Here is a 16987-nt window from a genome sequence, read left to right on the forward strand (position 1 = left end):
ATAGTAATCTGCTTTCCCATTTTTACTATCAAAGTGGATAACCTCATTTATCCACATCGTACTGCATCTGCCATGCATTTGCCCACTCAACTTGCCCAAATCACACTGAAGTTTCTCTGCATCCTCAACACAACTCACCCTCCCACCCAGCTTTGTTCAACTTCAAAGAAAACTTCAAAGTCTGAATTTACTGGAGTGCAGCAGAAAGATGCAACACATCAGACATTAAAAGGGGAAGTCACTTGACTGCAGATTCCTCAACATCAGCACCTAACCCTGCCAAACCCCACCCCAGAAGGAAAAACAGACCTGCAAACTGCACAGGAACACAGGGGACAATTGCATGAAGAAGCTGCTGCTCCCCATACACCAGGTCCCGCTCAGGCCTGTCCTGAGCAGGAAGACCAGACCCAGCACCAACTTCATCCTTAACAGCAGCAGTAGAGTATGACAAGGAGTGGATAAATTCAGCCATAAGAGTGTTTAGAGCTGTTCAACAGCCAAACACTCCTTTAAAAAAACCCACACTGATCCCAGCAAATGACAAAAGAAGGCCATAAAAGAAATTAGATATATAGGAGAGACTAATAACATGGGAAAAATAAGTCAGACACATTGAATCTCTACAGTGTAGCGGGCGGCCATTCAGTCCATTGGGTCTGCGCCAACTCTCCAGATCAAGCCGCCAGTCCTATCCCTGTAGCCACTGCATTTAGCATGGCCAATTCTTTTTATGTACACATCTTTGGACACAAAGGGGCAATTTAGCATGGCTAATCCACGCAACCTGCATATCTTCGGAGCGTGGGATGTTATAAATCCAGGTCAGAAACTCCAAGGAGTTTTATAGAGTCAGCCTAGGTCGTAAGTTTTGAACTTAGAATTTTGGCATGGTTAAGCATAAGATATTTCACTCCCGGTATGATTCAAATGACCTACTAGGGAGTTTTTAATCAAAGTTTAATAAGGCAATTAGCAATAATTTTTACTAATTACAAACTGCCATTTTCCTTTTGTGCAATTCCTGAAAAAAAGAGCCATGATGTGCTAACCACTGTGCTACCGTACTGTAGGGTTTCTATGATTTTTATGATGATATTGTATAAACCTTAACAGCTTTAGATACTGTTCCAACAAAAGCATCCCTATGAACATACACCCTCATTTCAAGTTTAACATAGAAAATAAATATGCTCAAATGATGCTGAAACTTGCAACTTTGCAACACTTGCTGTGACTTAATCCTTTGGATGGAGAATTGAAACTTTGACTTCACCGTCCTAGAGCTCCCAGCACACCTTGGGGTAGAGATAGAGTCACTGCTGGCCTCTAGCTTTTAGCCAGCAAACAACTTCAAGAGATAGATATACTCCTTGCCTCTAGTTACCAGCTAGCCAGATAGAACTGTATTTTCAATACCAGGAAGAGGCAAAAATACACTGCTTTTCAGTCTGGAATCCAACAGCTTCTAACTAGCCAAACTGAAGTGAATCCTTGGATTCCTCTGTGAAGGAACCACCTGAGCATGACCTATCAATCAGTCTTCCCCAACAATTGAAAACTCAAAACTCCAGGACATTGCCTTCAGCCCAGATTAAAACTAAAGAAAAAGGCCCATAATATGCCTTCAACAGACATCGCAGCAACAAAACAAAAAAACTGCAGAGAAACAGGTTGAAGTACATTCATTAAAGGCACAGCAGGATCACAGAGAGGAAACTGGAGCACCTGGAGGAAGCTCTTACAGACATTGAGAGAATGTGCAAACTCCACACAGCCAAGACGGGAATTAAACCTGGGTCCCTGCTGCTCTAAGGCAACAGTGCTAACCACTGATCAACTCTCTAGTTAGGAAGTAAAATATGAAAAGCTTCAGTGATTCAGGAATTGCACAGAAGGAGAAAGGCTGGTCAACCCTATTTATTCCTGGAATGAGTGGGCTCTCCTGTGAGGGGAGATTAAGGTGTTGCATTTTGGTAAGACAAACCAGGGCAGGACTTACACAATTAATGGTAGGGCCCTTGGAAGCGTTGTCAAACAGGGAGACTTCGGGTGCTGGTACATAGTTCTTGAAAGTGGCATTACAAGTAGACTGAGTGATGGTGATGAAGGTGGCATTTGGCACACTTGCCTTCATCAGTTAGAGCATTTAGTACAGGAGTTGAGACATTATGTAACAATTATACAGGACACCGATCAGTAAGGCCACATTTGGAGTACTGCGTCAAATTCTAGTCACCCTGCTATAGGAAGGAAGCAAAAACATTGACAAAATATTAACAGCAGGAGAGGCCTGGATATTTTCCTGGGGCATAGGAGGATGAGGGGTGGCCTTAGAAGTTTATAGAATCATAGAATCCCTACAGTACAGAAGAAGGCTATTAAGCCCATTAAGTCTGCATTGACAATAATAACTGGTAACTAGAGGCAAGGAGTATATCTATCTCTTGAAGTTTGCTGGCTAAAAGCTAGAGGCCAGCAGTAACTCTATCTCTACCTCAAGGTGTGCTGGGAGCTCCAGGATAGTGAAGTCAAAGTTTCAATTTTCCATCTAAAGGATTAAGTCACAGCAAGTATTGCAAAGTTGCAAGTTTGCCAAGGTCTTTTCCCCAAGGTAGGGGAGCCCAAAATTAGAGGGTGTAGGTTTAAGGTGAGAGAGGAAAAATTTAAGGAGGACCTGAGGGACAACTTTTACACACAGAGGGTGGTGTGTACATGGAATGAGCTGTAGATACATGTATAGGAAAGGCTTAGAGAGATTTCGGCTAAACACAGACAAATAGGTCTAGTTCAGTTTAGGAAACCTGGTCAGCATGGGCAAGTTGGGCCAAAGGTCCTGTTTCCGTACTGTTTATTTCCATGACTCGAAGCACTTTTTATTCTCAGGCTCTGACCATGGATCATCCTGAATCGAAATGTTAACTCTTTTATCCACAAATTCTGTCAGACCTGCTGAGATTTTCTGGCATTTTCTGTTTTTGGTTTAGATTCCAGTATCCACAGTAACTTGCTTTTATCTATTCTTGGGATGCTAGAAGGAAGAAAGGTCACCTCATCAACATGCATGAAATTCTGGTTAATTGACAGGCTGTAAATCAAGAGGATCTTTCCCCCCAGCTGGAGTCTAGATGTAAATGCTCTTCGAATAAGAGGACGGCCATTTTAAACTGAGAAGAGGAGAAATTTCTTCTCCAAAGGATTGGGAATCTTTGGAATTCTCTCCTCATACAGCTGAGAATGCTTCATCACTGGATATACTGGAGGCTGAGATGAGAGATTTTGAGGCAAACGGATGAAGGGATATGGAAATAGAATAGGAAAATGGAACTGATGCAGGTCAATCATGATCTGACTGAATAATGCAGCAGGCTCATGAAGCAGTGCATCCCAAGATACAACCATCCTATCAGTTAAGATTCAGAAAATTGGGGGCAGGGAGTGGGGTTTTCCAATTCCAAGTACTGAGGTTCAACTACCTGAAGACTCTTTCACCACAGGTGCTTCTCGACTTGCTGACTAACCCCATATCTGTTTTCAGGTTTCCCATTTCTGATGATCTTGTTTTTGTGACAAAAGAGTCCTCTGACAAGTTATCAGGCTGATCTCCTCACCAGGGCTTCACAAGCATGGTGAAAGAGGTTGAGGCAGAGTGGAGCCATGAACATTCCTGTTCTCATCTACACAAACCTGTCATCTGTCGGCTCAGAGCCATCATCCTTCTCGATGGGAATGTTGAGAGCCTCGGCAAGCTGGGAGTTGCTATCATAGACACGGTAGTAAATGGGTTGCAGCTGATGGGCGTACCATTTGGGCTTGTCTCCGATCAGAGCTGGGTCAAACACACCTAGATGGAGACAAACAACAGCAGATCTGTACAGACAACTTACAAATAGAAAAATGCAAAAGACTGAACTTCAGTCTCCTGTGTTTGCCCAGACAATGGAGACTGATTGTCACATCTGAGCAGACACCTGAATCTTCCCACAGTCCAAAGATGTGCAGATTAGGTGGACTGACCATGCTAAATTGTCCCTTAGTGTCCAAATGAACAAAGGACAAAGAACAGTACAGCACAGGAACAGGTCCTTCGACCCATCAAGTCTGTGCCAATGCAGATGCCTCTCAAATCTAATATTTTCTTGCCTCTACATGGTCCTATCCCTCTATTCCCTGCCTATTCATGCATCAGATGTTGAGAAATGAGGTCAAGTGGATTAGGTGTCTGTGTGGGAATATCTGTGTAAGAGTGATCATTGTATCAGAAGGTTTTGATTAATAATGGAGAAGAACAAGGAACAATCTAATATAGAGCTTCTAGGTTGGAAGAGGGCTAACAAAAAGGTAAGGGAATCTAAGTCAGGAAAAATTTGAATCAAAAATGAGAAAAAACAGTAAGAGAATAATGGCCGATTTTTAAGAAGATGTTTAAGTTACAAGCTGGTACATACCAACAGGAACAAATAGGGAACAAAAGCTAGAGTTCCTTGCATGACAAGGGAAAATGAGAATCTGATGAAACAATGAAGAGGGAGTGGATTTTTCAAGTGAAAACCAGATCAAATACAATGAATTGAGAAGGGAAAAGAAGAGAACAATAGAATTATGAAGCGAGAATGAGAGAATAGACTGACAGTCAATATTATCTCACTCAATAATCAAGAAATCAAGAAATAATCAATAAACAAGAAATCAAGCAGTGCTTTTCCCAAACAAATGCATGTGGAAATTCGGAACTGTTTCTCCCAGAAGTTCCAAACTTCAAGATAAGGCGTGATGTGTCATGTATCTAGTGATACACAGGAAAGACAGGGGAGGTCAGCAATTATGTTATTGCAGAACAACCAAGAGGCATTCTATGAGCCCCAGTCAAAGTGAAGGGTTGAGAACTCTGCATAGGGGACATGGGATATAAACAACCTCGACTACCCCCATCCCCAACCCTCCCCCCTCCGTCCCCCCAGAAGTCCCATTCTCCATACTCCTCAGCTGGCTGGACCACACTGGCACACACTCACCATCATCCAGCAGGACAACCCTTCTTCCAACTTACTGTTGTGGATCCTTTGGAAAGTGTAATTGGTGGGATTCAGAGACCATTCCCCGGAATACTCAACAGCTTGAGTGCGAGCCAGCTTCTCTGTGAACAGCGAGTGTTTAGGTCTGGATGCCAGGAAGGAATTGATTTGGAAAGCAACGACAGGCCGTGGGAAGAGTCTGAGTGTGCGGGTGTGGGCCAGAAAACCCTGCAGCACGTTGGGGGAATTGAAGAATCGCACCATGGCAACCCTGAGAAATAAAGAACGATAGTCCACTGTGAAAGCAGCAGAACAACCCCATATCAAACATTTGTATGACACATACAGCCAGTAACACACAAGCACACACCCCCGGCAGACAAACATCCACACACAGTATAAGGTTGCTACCTGGTCTGCTCAATGTTGAATTTATACTCAGTATGTAGCATTTTGTGTTGAACCAAATAAGCAAAATTAACTAGGGATAAATCAAAAGAACAGCTGCTTAAAGGGATACTAAATGTTGAACCAGTGTGGATGTAGGTCAGTAATTTCAGCAGTTACCACTGGTGTAACTGGTTAAGAGAGCTTGAAGTATTGATAAGGGGTCAGGAGTAAGAAGGTAGTTATGAAGCAGCTATGGTAACAAGAGCTGTCAACACCAAGCAGAGACTTTTGTGGGACAAAGTGTTGGTAGGAGGGTGAGGAGTGTGCTGTGTGGATGGTTATCCCATCATAGACACAAATTGGGAAGAGCATGATATACAGTCAGGTTCTCACTCACCGAGTGGCAATGTCCACGGAGTCAACATCATTGCCATAGATGAGAGGGTTGAACTCTGTGGATGGGGTAGAGGTCTGCTCATCACGTGGCTTTCCGCCCAGAGACAGCTCTTGTGCTTCATTGAACTTCTCCAGATTGAGGATGGGCTGAGTGTTCAAGCTCATGCTGGCCAATGCCTGTCACAGGATAATGTAAAGGCAAAGGATTAGTATCAAAGCAACCTGGAAAAGGAGAAACTCCTAATTCTACACAACATCCCACAAACTCTCTATCACTACATCTGACCAAAAACCCCCTGACACTCACTCATCCCCACTCAACCGAACCAAAGACCCCTCCCAAGACTGACTACACCCCCAAACTGACCAATCACATAACTCACTAGCTTCCTCCCAATCGACTTAACACCACCCGATTCTCACTAACCCCCCAAACTGACCCAAGCCTCCCCCAAACTGACCCAAGCTGCCCCCAAACTGACCCAAGCCCCCCCCCAGCTGACCCAAGCCACCCCCCCAGCTGACCCAAGCCACCCCCCCAGCTGACCCAAGCCACCCCCCCAGCTGACCCAAGCCTCCCAACTGACCAAATATTCCCTCACCCTTCTCCTTGATTGGCCTATCACCCTCTCACCCATCTCCATCAAGGAAGCTGATTCCCCTTCATCTCTCTCAGCAGAAAAAGCATTTCCTAGCTCTCTGTCAGTTCTAAGCTGCCAGCCACACCATTACATTCCATCCAGTGGTTTCAATTCCCCTCCTCACGAGGGAGAAAACACCATGCACAAACAGCATGTCACTGAAACGAAAGGAAGAATGGAACTGAATACTGAACAATTTGCCACTGGGGACTGAGCGTCACTGGGTAGTGCACTAAGATAGAATGTTCAACCCTCACTGGGGCCTAAGTGATAGATATTGGTGCTCTATGGAGCTTCATACAACAAGTCAGGCTCGTATATTGTGTGTGGACAGCAGTCTTCAGAACAAAGACAATGCACTTCTCATTCAACACAGAACTCTGTATGAGTAACAGAAACTATCAGGCAAGACAGCTCAAACTGAAGAGCTGTTCATTGGCATCTGACGAACAGTGTAGAGGGAGCTTTACTCTGTATCTAACCTTGTGTTGTACCTGCCCTGGGAGTATTTCATGGGAACAGTGTCAGGAGAGGTTTCTTCTGTATCTAACCCTGTGCTGCAGTTGTCCTGAGAGTCATTGATGGGGACAGTGTAGAGGGAGCTTCACTCTGTATTTAACCCTGTGCTGTTACTGTCCTTCAAGTGTTTGATGGGGATATTACTGAGGGAGCTTCACTCTGTATCTAATTGTGCTGTACCTGTCCTTGGAATGTTTGTTGGGATAGTGGAATCCATTTGATGCTGAAAGATGATTAGCATGGAGCGAGGTTTGAAAAATACATGCAGGTCAAAGAAGTAACTGAGTGGAGTGCAGGGCACAGTAGGCAGATTCTGGCTCCAGAATCCAGGCACTGTCGTAGAGTCAGGATATGAAGCACCAAATGTTGAAGAATGGCCAATATTTTATTTGTACTGAAAAGGAGGTATGGTAATGGTACCAGGTCACCTGTTTGCGCTATGGATAAACTGCCTTCACTAGTGCTTGCAATCACTGTCACATTGATTAAAGCTTACAGCGTGCAAAGCCCTCAATCAGCTGCAATGAAATTGGTTTGCAAAGGGGATAGGATCAAAAGGTACTCAGTGGGTTGCTTATATTTACCATGCTCAGTACAGGTCATTTGACAGCGCATAGGCCAGAGTAAAAGCGTGCACCACATTCGTATATTAGAACAAAACAAATCATTAAGCAAAATTGCATTTGAACTAAGTTGAATTTGGTGGTCTTTGAGGTTCCATTTAAAATCAGTTTCTTAACTGAGAGAATTGGTTGGGAGAATAGGTGTGTGGAGGGAAGGGAGAAGAGGGTCAGGAAATGGAGGACAGGCAGGAAGTGGCGTGGTGAGGAGGCCAGATGGGGCGGGCGGGGGTAGGGAGAGACTGTGGATGGTTCACCAAAATCCAAGTTAGTTCAAGTGGCAGTGGCTGCAGATTCCACTCAGCTGTTGGTGAAAGATTTCTAAGGAAGACAGGACAGAGTGAAAACAAAAGAGATTGAGAATGGAACCCAGCAGAGCCATCCACTCCTGCCAACAGCCAGGGTCAGAGCCCAAACAAAGCACAGCCGCATGAAAGCAGAATAGAGAGATTTAAAAATGGACCTTCTTCTCCGTTGTGACGAGCTTCTGCTGTATGATCACACTTAAGCTAACCAAACACTGGACGGCAAAGGACAAGATGGAAGACACCATGACAACACCAACAACAGCAGCCAACCAGCCATGAGGATGAGGCCCCAAGAGGAGGAACAAAGAGTGTGGAGACATAGACGAAAGGAAAATCTATTACTGGAACATTCAAATTGAGAAACCAGCAATTGAGAGACTGGGGCAGAGTTACTGCCACAATGTAAGGAGGAAGGAGATTGGGCGGGGGAGGAAGGAGGGTGGCACGGGGAGGGGGAGGATATGGGTGCCGGTGAGGTGGGGGGGATGGGTGCCAGGGAAGCACAGGGGTGGGGAGGAGGGGGGAATCGCAGGGGTGGAGGAATCGCGTTGGGGGGGGGGGGGGAGCGTGCGGAGGGGGAAGCGCGGGCGGGAATAGACGGCAGGGGAGAAGGGCAGCTGGGTGGAAATTCCCCTGTCACTCCCACCACTGATCAGACAAGGTTAATGTCCATTATATACCCGACCACACAACCCTCACTAGGTAACTGCGATATTCTAAACTTATCTCCCAGCAAGATTACACAAAAGGGGACAATGCAAAGTGTTGCTGCAGCAACAGCATTCAGCACAGACTGCAGGATTTATTGAAAATAAATACAGCCCCATGATGCACAGCTGCACATCACCACACAGAAATGTCTCCATGTCATCCACTGCCCCATCAGCGTCGAATCACCACACGCCGCTGGCACCAACTCCCCACTGGTGCTAACAAATCACAACCCACCAGAGCAAACTGTACTCCCCCTCCATGACAAACATGATCTTAGATGTAATATCTATAGGGAAGCTGGAGGAGAACTATGGACACCAGCACCATAGCTGTGTGAGTTATTATGTAAGGCTGGGCAATCACCAGGGAAAGCACCATCCCATGAAGGGCTGTGGGGGCTGGGGGCACCAGGTGATGGGGGACAGGTGGGACGGAAGGTGGGGACGGGAGGGATGGGGGTGGGGGGGACAGGGTTGAAGGGGTTGACGGGGCCCCAAGGGAACAGAGCCTGAGGGCCGGGGTGAGGGGAGGGGCGCGGGATGGACGAGGGGAGGGGAGGGGAGGGGCGCGGGACAGGACAGGGGAGGGGCGCGGGACAGGACAGGGGAGGGGCGCGGGACAGGACAGGGGAGGGGCGCGGGACAGGACAGGGGAGGGGCGCGGGACAGGACAGGGGAGGGGCGCGGGACAGGACAGGGGAGGGGCGCGGGACAGGACAGGGGAGGGGCGCGGGACAGGACAGGGGAGGGGCGCGGGACAGGACAGGGGAGGGGCGCGGGACAGGACAGGGGAGGGGCGCGGGACAGGACAGGGGAGGGGCGCGGGACAGGACAGGGGAGGGGCGCGGGACAGGACAGGGGAGGGGCGCGGGACAGGACAGGGGAGGGGCGCGGGACAGGACAGGGGAGGGGCGCGGGACAGGACAGGGGAGGGGCGCGGGACAGGACAGGGGAGGGGCGCGGGACAGGACAGGGGAGGGGCGCGGGACAGGACAGGGGAGGGGCGCGGGACAGGACAGGGGAGGGGCGCGGGACAGGACAGGGGAGGGGCGCGGGACAGGACAGGGGAGGGGCGCGGGACAGGACAGGGGAGGGGCGCGGGACAGGACAGGGGAGGGGCGCGGGACAGGACAGGGGAGGGGCGCGGGACAGGACAGGGGAGGGGCGCGGGACAGGACAGGGGAGGGGCGCGGGACAGGACAGGGGAGGGGCGCGGGACAGGACAGGGGAGGGGCGCGGGACAGGACAGGGGAGGGGCGCGGGACAGGACAGGGGAGGGGCGCGGGACAGGACAGGGGAGGGGCGCGGGACAGGACAGGGGAGGGGCGCGGGACAGGACAGGGGAGGGGCGCGGGACAGGACAGGGGAGGGGCGCGGGACAGGACAGGGGAGGGGCGCGGGACAGGACAGGGGAGGGGCGCGGGACAGGACAGGGGAGGGGCGCGGGACAGGACAGGGGAGGGGCGCGGGACAGGACAGGGGAGGGGCGCGGGACAGGACAGGGGAGGGGCGCGGGACAGGACAGGGGAGGGGCGCGGGACAGGACAGGGGAGGGGCGCGGGACAGGACAGGGGAGGGGTGCGGGACAGGACAGGGGAGGGGCGCGGGACAGGCAAGGGGAGGGGTGCGGGACAGGCAAGGGGAGGGGCAAGAGGCAGGCAAGGGGAGGGGCATGGGACGGGCGCAGGTCAGGCAAGGAGATGCACATGGAATGGGTTCGCAGGCTTGCTGCCAGTGCTCTGTCCTTCCCAGCCAGGCTGGTTTGAGTGGCCAGTGGAGGCAGCATGGCAGAAGTTTCCGCCTCCTACCTGTTTCAAGTGTTTCTTCAGCTCAGTCGCTTCTGGTTCAGGCATTGCGGGTAAGAGCTCTGCATTAGTTGGTGCTATCACCTGTCAAATGAGACACCGACAACAGGTCAGAGACTAAAAATCATGAAATAAAACATGTCACATTATGATTCCCCTCAAAGCAGCAACAACAGCTAACAGTCATAGAAATCCAGAAAGACTTACAGCATCAGAGGTGACGATTCAGCCGATCGTACCTGTGCTGGACCAACTTTGCACCTCTCGGCCCTTCGTTACTGTTATGTATTTAAGTGGTTGCATGATGGGCGGGGGGGGACACACACGACAGGGTCCTTGTGCATACTTAAGATGGCAAGATTTTTGATCAATAGGGTATCAAGGGTAACAGATAAAGTGCCGGAAAGTAGATATGAGCAATGTCCATAATCCTATTGGATGGTGGAGCAAGCTTCAGTGGCAGATCAGCCTACCCCTGATCCAACTCCTTCTGGTCTTAACCCATTATCAGAACAAAATATCAGGTGACCAGACTGGGGGCGTTGATCTATTTCCGCTGGAGAATCTGATTCTCGCACATTCCCTTTCATCACAAACACACAACAGGTGGGGCGGGGTGGGGGGCGCGGGGGAGAGGACACGACACGACCAGGGTTAATCCACTGTCTTGGTAGTAATGATAGAATGGGAGATATGTTGGGCCATGAGGTTACTGGGATTGTAGTTGAGTACAATTCTGCTGCTGATGATGGCCCACAGAGCCACATGGATGCTCAGGTTGAGTTGCTGAATCAATTCAACTCATAGTGTGAGTGCCACAAACACTGCAGACCAAAGTGTCCCAAGTTGCTCAGTCAATTGAAAGATTGCATAGAGAGAGCAGCCTCGAACATTGCGAAGTAATTTGTAAATAGCAAATTGCTTTAAAAGCACAGAGGTAAGCTACAGAACTCCCCCTTGGAAACTGTGCAATCCCTCAGTAATGCAATGCCTGGATTATGATCTGAAGTTACTGCGGTACACTGGAATACAACAAGCTTCTTAAAGTTTGTTGCTATGAGTTCAAGCACTAAGACAGGTTTCAGAGCACTTGGGGTTTATGATATCACATAGCAGAGGACAATTTGTCAGAGATTCAGTGGTTTAAGGAAGCATTAACACAACAATGTTGGGTGCATTGTTTCATATGCAAAAAACTGCACAACATGGAAGGTATTAAACTTGAACAATATTAACACCAGTGGAAGAGAAGGAGTACCCTTCAGCTCACTGACAACAAGGAGTCACTCGCTAACTCTTACCTTGTTGGCATCCAAGTCAACTAGCCAGACATCATCTGGCATCTTAAAATCAGACTTGTATAGAAGAAAACTGGCAGGAACACCAATGATATAGGGGGTCGGAGCAAGCAGCAACTGAAAAAAAACTCTGGTCAGTAATCGCGAATGGGAAAATTAAAAACACAAAAACCGCACCCCCGTTGACACGCACGCATATAAACTGCACCCCCATCGACAAACACGCATATAAACTGCACCCCCATCAACAAACACACATATAAACTGCACTCCCATCGAAAAACATGCATATAAACCACATGCCTGTCAACAAACATGCATATAAATCGCACCCCCATTGACAAACACGAATATAAACCGCACCTCTGTCGACAAACACACATATAAACCGCACCTCCGTCGACAAACACACATATAAACTGCACCCCCGTCGAAAAACACGCATATAAACCGCACCTGTCAATGCACAGATATAAACTGCAACCGCATCAACACAGAGATATAAACCGCAACCGCATCAACACAGAGATATAAACCACACTCCCATCACAATAGCACCAACAGATCACACTGTCTATAAACACTCAGGTGAATGTCACTCAGCCAGGAATGTTATTCCTAATAAAACTGATGGAGAGAATGTCATCCTTCCCAATAGGGAGAGGAGAATAGTGAACGAGATCGCTCAAAGCATAAATCATAATTCCCCATTTTATAGGCTGGATACGTATCCCAGTGCCAGTAGTGGGGCACGAAGGTGGCATAGTGGTTAGCTCTGCTGTCTCACAGCACCAGGGACTCGGGTTGGGTCACTGTCTGTGTGGAGTTTGCACATTCTTCCCGTGTCTGCGTGAGCTTCCTCCAGCTGCCCCAGTTTCCTCCCACAGTCCAAAGATGTGCGGGTTAGGTGGATTGGATATATTAAATTGACCCTTAGTGTCAAAGGAAACTAGCTAGAGTAAATGCATGAGATTATGGAGATAGAGCCTGGGTGGGATTGTGGTCGGTGCAGACTCAATGGGCCGACTGGCGACCTTCTGCACTGTAGGGTTCTATTATACAGACTGGACCTGGATCCCAATAAGGGGAAATTCTCCAGTTTACAGGCTGGGCTCAATGCAACTTTGATGTCAAATCTAAATCCATTAAGTTGGTTGATGCAAGTTAGTCCTACAGTACTTCTTTCATTGAGTTTATTACAACAAAGTGACATGCAAATCCATTTTAGAAGCAATTTGGATTCTCAGCGTGACCAGCCCAAGTAAGAATGACAGTTTCTTTCACTGAAGGCTGTTAATTAATGATTTGGGACTTTTTGACAAAACCATAACCTCATGATGACCGGACTAATAATAGCTTTTTACCTCAGGTATATTTTATTCAAATTCACAAATCTCTCTGTAAGTTTGAAGTCTCATCATTTGATTATTAGTCCAGGTTTCAAGATCAGTACAACAGAAGCATTATTCCTCAATGTAATTGTGACACAATCCACATATACTCAACGTTATGATATCCTCACCTAATAACTCTCCTTCAATATGCCCTATAGACTTTACACCATCTCATCACTATATCAACACAGCCATGCTTGACTGCATTGAATAACTGTTTCCACCGTCCACAATACCTGTTCTGCTGAGGCCATGCAAGTGGGAAGCAAGGGGATAACTGGGAACATGTATTCCAGTGGATAAATCATTGCCACAAATGCCATCACACTCATTGAGAGTGCATTGTAGTCACGGGACTGCAGCACTACCTGTAAGGAAAAAGGAGGAATGGTTACCAACAAAAAGAAATACAACTGCCGCTACACAGTCAGGAAAAGTACTGATGGAGTAGCACGGTGGCACAGTGGTTAACAGAGCTGCCACACACCACCAGGGATCAGGGTTCAATTCAAGCCTTGGGTAACTGTCTGTGTGGAGTTTGCACGTTCTCCCGTGCCTGCGTGAGTTTCCTCCGGGTGCTCTGGTTTCCTCCCACACTCCAAGGACTAGCAGGTTAAGTGGATTTGCCATGTTAAATTGTCCCTGAGTGTCAGGGTGATTATCAGATTAATTACGTAGGCTTAACAGTTCCTGGGTGGAATTGTTGTCAGTACAGGTTCGATGGGCTGCATGGCCTCCTTCGCACTGTATGCTTCTATGATTCTATGAAACAGGTAGAACATTTTAAATCAATTCATAGAATCCCTACAGTACAGGAGGAGGTCATTCAGCCCATCAGTCTGCACCAACCACAATCTCATCCAGACTCTGTTCCTGCAACCCCACACATTTACCCTGCTAATCCCCTTGACAACAGAGTCAATTTAGCATGGCCAATCAACCTAACCAGCACATCTTTGGACTGTGGAAAGAAACCAGAGCACCCAGAGGAAATCCATACAGACATGGGGAGAATGTGCAAACTGCACATAGACAGTGACCCGAGGACAGAATTCAATCTGGGTTCCTGGCGCCATGAGGCAGCATTGTCACCCCAAATTCCTGATGGTGACACAGCATCAACTTATTAAACCAATTTTTGATGGTGAGACAGCATCAATTTATTAAATACCAAGTTGGATAAAATAGAGCTGTTGAAACCCTTCAAATTGTTCAAGCTGACCCAAGCACTGCATCTCCAGTGCTCCATATGCTGAATTCGATTCCAAACAATCTGAAGATCTAGCTCACATCAGCCAATCTACCTGTACTTTAAACTGGTGACCTTCATACTTTTCAATTGTGTGAGATGGGATTGAATCTCTAACCTTCGTCACTTCATTGTTCATCACGTCATGTTAAATTGCAGGCCCAGTAATGTCAGGGTTCAGTGTGAACAGGACTGCCCGCTCACTGTTTTATGCTTTTACTTTCACACCTGCCCTGAAGATTCTCAACTCTATCTCACCACCAGCTCTCTGAACACTGTTCCAAAATCATCAGTTTGCCCATCTACAGCCAGCACTCATCAGCAGAAATCTCTTCCAACTAAATATTGCAAAACCTGAAAGTCAGTGTGTCTGGTTTCTACTTCAAACTCTGCTCCCCACAGCAACTGACTCCATCAGTTTCAGCCTATACCAGTCTGGTCACAAGCTTGTCAAACTGACCCTAACAGAAGCTTCCAGCCTCATGTTGTTCCTACCACTAAGGCCATCCCATTTCCATCTCTGTAACATCACCAGCATTAGAGATGGTGATCACATCCAGATCCTATTCCTGTAACCCCACACATTTACTCTGCTAATCCCCCTGACACTAGCTGCTATGGAAAGCTATATTTATTCATTTGTTAATTCTAGGATTGACAAAGCCAATGAACGCTGCCTACCTTCTATCTTCCGTAAACTTCAGGATTGCTCCGTGTTTCACACTGGGTCCAATCTCCTCTCTTCCTTGTGCTTTCTCACCAATATTTCTTCCCAGTTAAGCGATGGTTTGATTTTAAAATTCTCACCTTGCTTTAAATCACTCCACAATCAGCCCCCACCACATCTGTAATCTCCTCCCACCTCACAACCAACAAGATATTTGTTCAACTAACTCTGCACATTTGATAAACTATAGAAATGTACCTGGTTGTTGTGATGTGTGTTCCTCATCTGCAGGGTTCAGTGTGCTTTGGATTGAACTGTGACTTACCCCCAGTACTACTCAGAATGAAGTAGCGTTAATCTCATCATTTGCGTCACAGTTTAGTGTGATTTATTTTTTAATAACATACAAAGCCAAGCTTTGAAATTGAAATAGTTGACTTATTTTAGAACAAATGCAGTGTCCCATAAATCAGGTGATAATACTGGAGAAACTTGGAACCTTTATCTCCTTTTATCTGTTTAATACATTGAGCATGGAGGGATCATGTTTCTCCTCACCTTGTGTTCCAGTAAGATACAGCTGAGCACCTGGAGGCAGGGCTCAACTCCGAGCAGCTCAAGGGGCAGGTGCAGTGGGAAGTCCACCAGGGAGAAACGGGCCATGTCTGGGAGTGCAAATGTAAGGGCTGGCTGGAGCTCCCGGGGCAAGATCTCCACATCCACCCTCTTCTGGCCTGGGACAGGCACAGGGGAGTGCAGCAGTCTGTAAATCCAAGACTCTATTTCTCGAACATCATGCAGGATAACACTGGACTTCTCATCCACAGTCAGAGAGCCAGTGAACAGCCTCCACATGGTATCTCTGCAAAACAAAAGAGGAGCCATCTTGTTACATGATAGCATGTTGATGTATGGCTGGAGATGAGTGTTCAACATTAAAACTTTGATCCTCAGCACAATGGCAGGACTGCTTCCCCAAAGCCAGTCCACCACCTATAATGCACAAATCAGGAGTGTGATTGAACACTCTCTAGCTGCCTGGATGAGTGCAGCTTCAACAACACTCAAGAAGCTTGACGCCATCCAGGACAAAGTAGTCTATTTCATTGCTACGTCTTCCACAAAAATTCACTCCCTCCACCACTGACACAGCGGCAGCCATGCGTACTATCTACAAGTTGAACTGCAGGAATTCACTAAGGTTCCTTAGACAGCACCTCCCAAACCCAGAACCCATACCATCTAGAAGGGCAAAAGCAGCAGATACCTGGGAACACCACCAACTGGACTTGAAAATATATCGTCATTCCTTCACTGTCTCTAGGTCAAAATCCTCCCTAACAGCACTGTGGGTGTACTTGCACCACATGGACTGCAGGTCAAGAAGGCAGCTCATCACCACCTTCTCAAGGGCAACTATGGACGAGCAATAAAGGCTGGGCCTTGTTAGCAATAATTATCCAACTAAATGATCAAAAAAATCAGATTGTTTTTGCTTTTAACAATACAGTATTTAAAAGCCCAGGAACTCAATAAACAAACTTGCATAATACCCTTCCCGCTGCTAAAACAGGGATGCAAAATGACTGAGAGCCGCAAAACATTGCCTCCAATCTCCAGAGTTATTATTAGATATTAATCACATCCCCATCTCCAGTTTCAAGGTTTACTGATCTGTAATTAATCTACGAGAATGCAGTGATATCAGAACTATACAATTTCACACTGCATCTCCAGTCACGAATCCTCTCTTCAATACCAGCTCGATGTTCCCACCTACTCCCTAAAGTGCTCTTAAGTGACAGTGGTGGGAGGGAGTGGTAAGAAGGAAAAGAGAAGGGGATAAATGGCAAGACGAATAAAGGGAGGATGGAGAGATAAGAATAAGACAGAGATGGGGAGAATTGGACACAGCAAGATAGGGACAGAGCATGACACGAGAGAGAGAGAGCATGCGCGAGAGCGAGCGTGA

The 16987-nt window shown here is 47.4% G+C and overlaps 1 protein-coding gene across 1 annotated transcript in view; it reads right to left on the reverse strand.

Annotated features, from left to right (window-relative positions):
• madd (MAP-kinase activating death domain) overlaps positions 1 to 16987 on the reverse strand; it is a 241808-nt gene that overhangs the window by 152120 nt on the left and 72701 nt on the right. Inside the window, 7 exon segments of the mRNA XM_080190554.1 lie at positions 3688 to 3844; positions 5051 to 5286; positions 5803 to 5978; positions 10411 to 10491; positions 11709 to 11822; positions 13336 to 13467; positions 15574 to 15877. Of these exon segments, the coding sequence (XP_080046680.1) occupies positions 3688 to 3844; positions 5051 to 5286; positions 5803 to 5978; positions 10411 to 10491; positions 11709 to 11822; positions 13336 to 13467; positions 15574 to 15877 (1200 nt within the window).

The sequence above is a fragment of the Carcharhinus amblyrhynchos genome, chromosome 6 (assembly GCF_965287045.1).
Source record: "Carcharhinus amblyrhynchos chromosome 6, sCarAmb.v2.hapA, whole genome shotgun sequence".
Classification (NCBI taxonomy): Eukaryota; Metazoa; Chordata; class Chondrichthyes; order Carcharhiniformes; family Carcharhinidae; genus Carcharhinus; species Carcharhinus amblyrhynchos.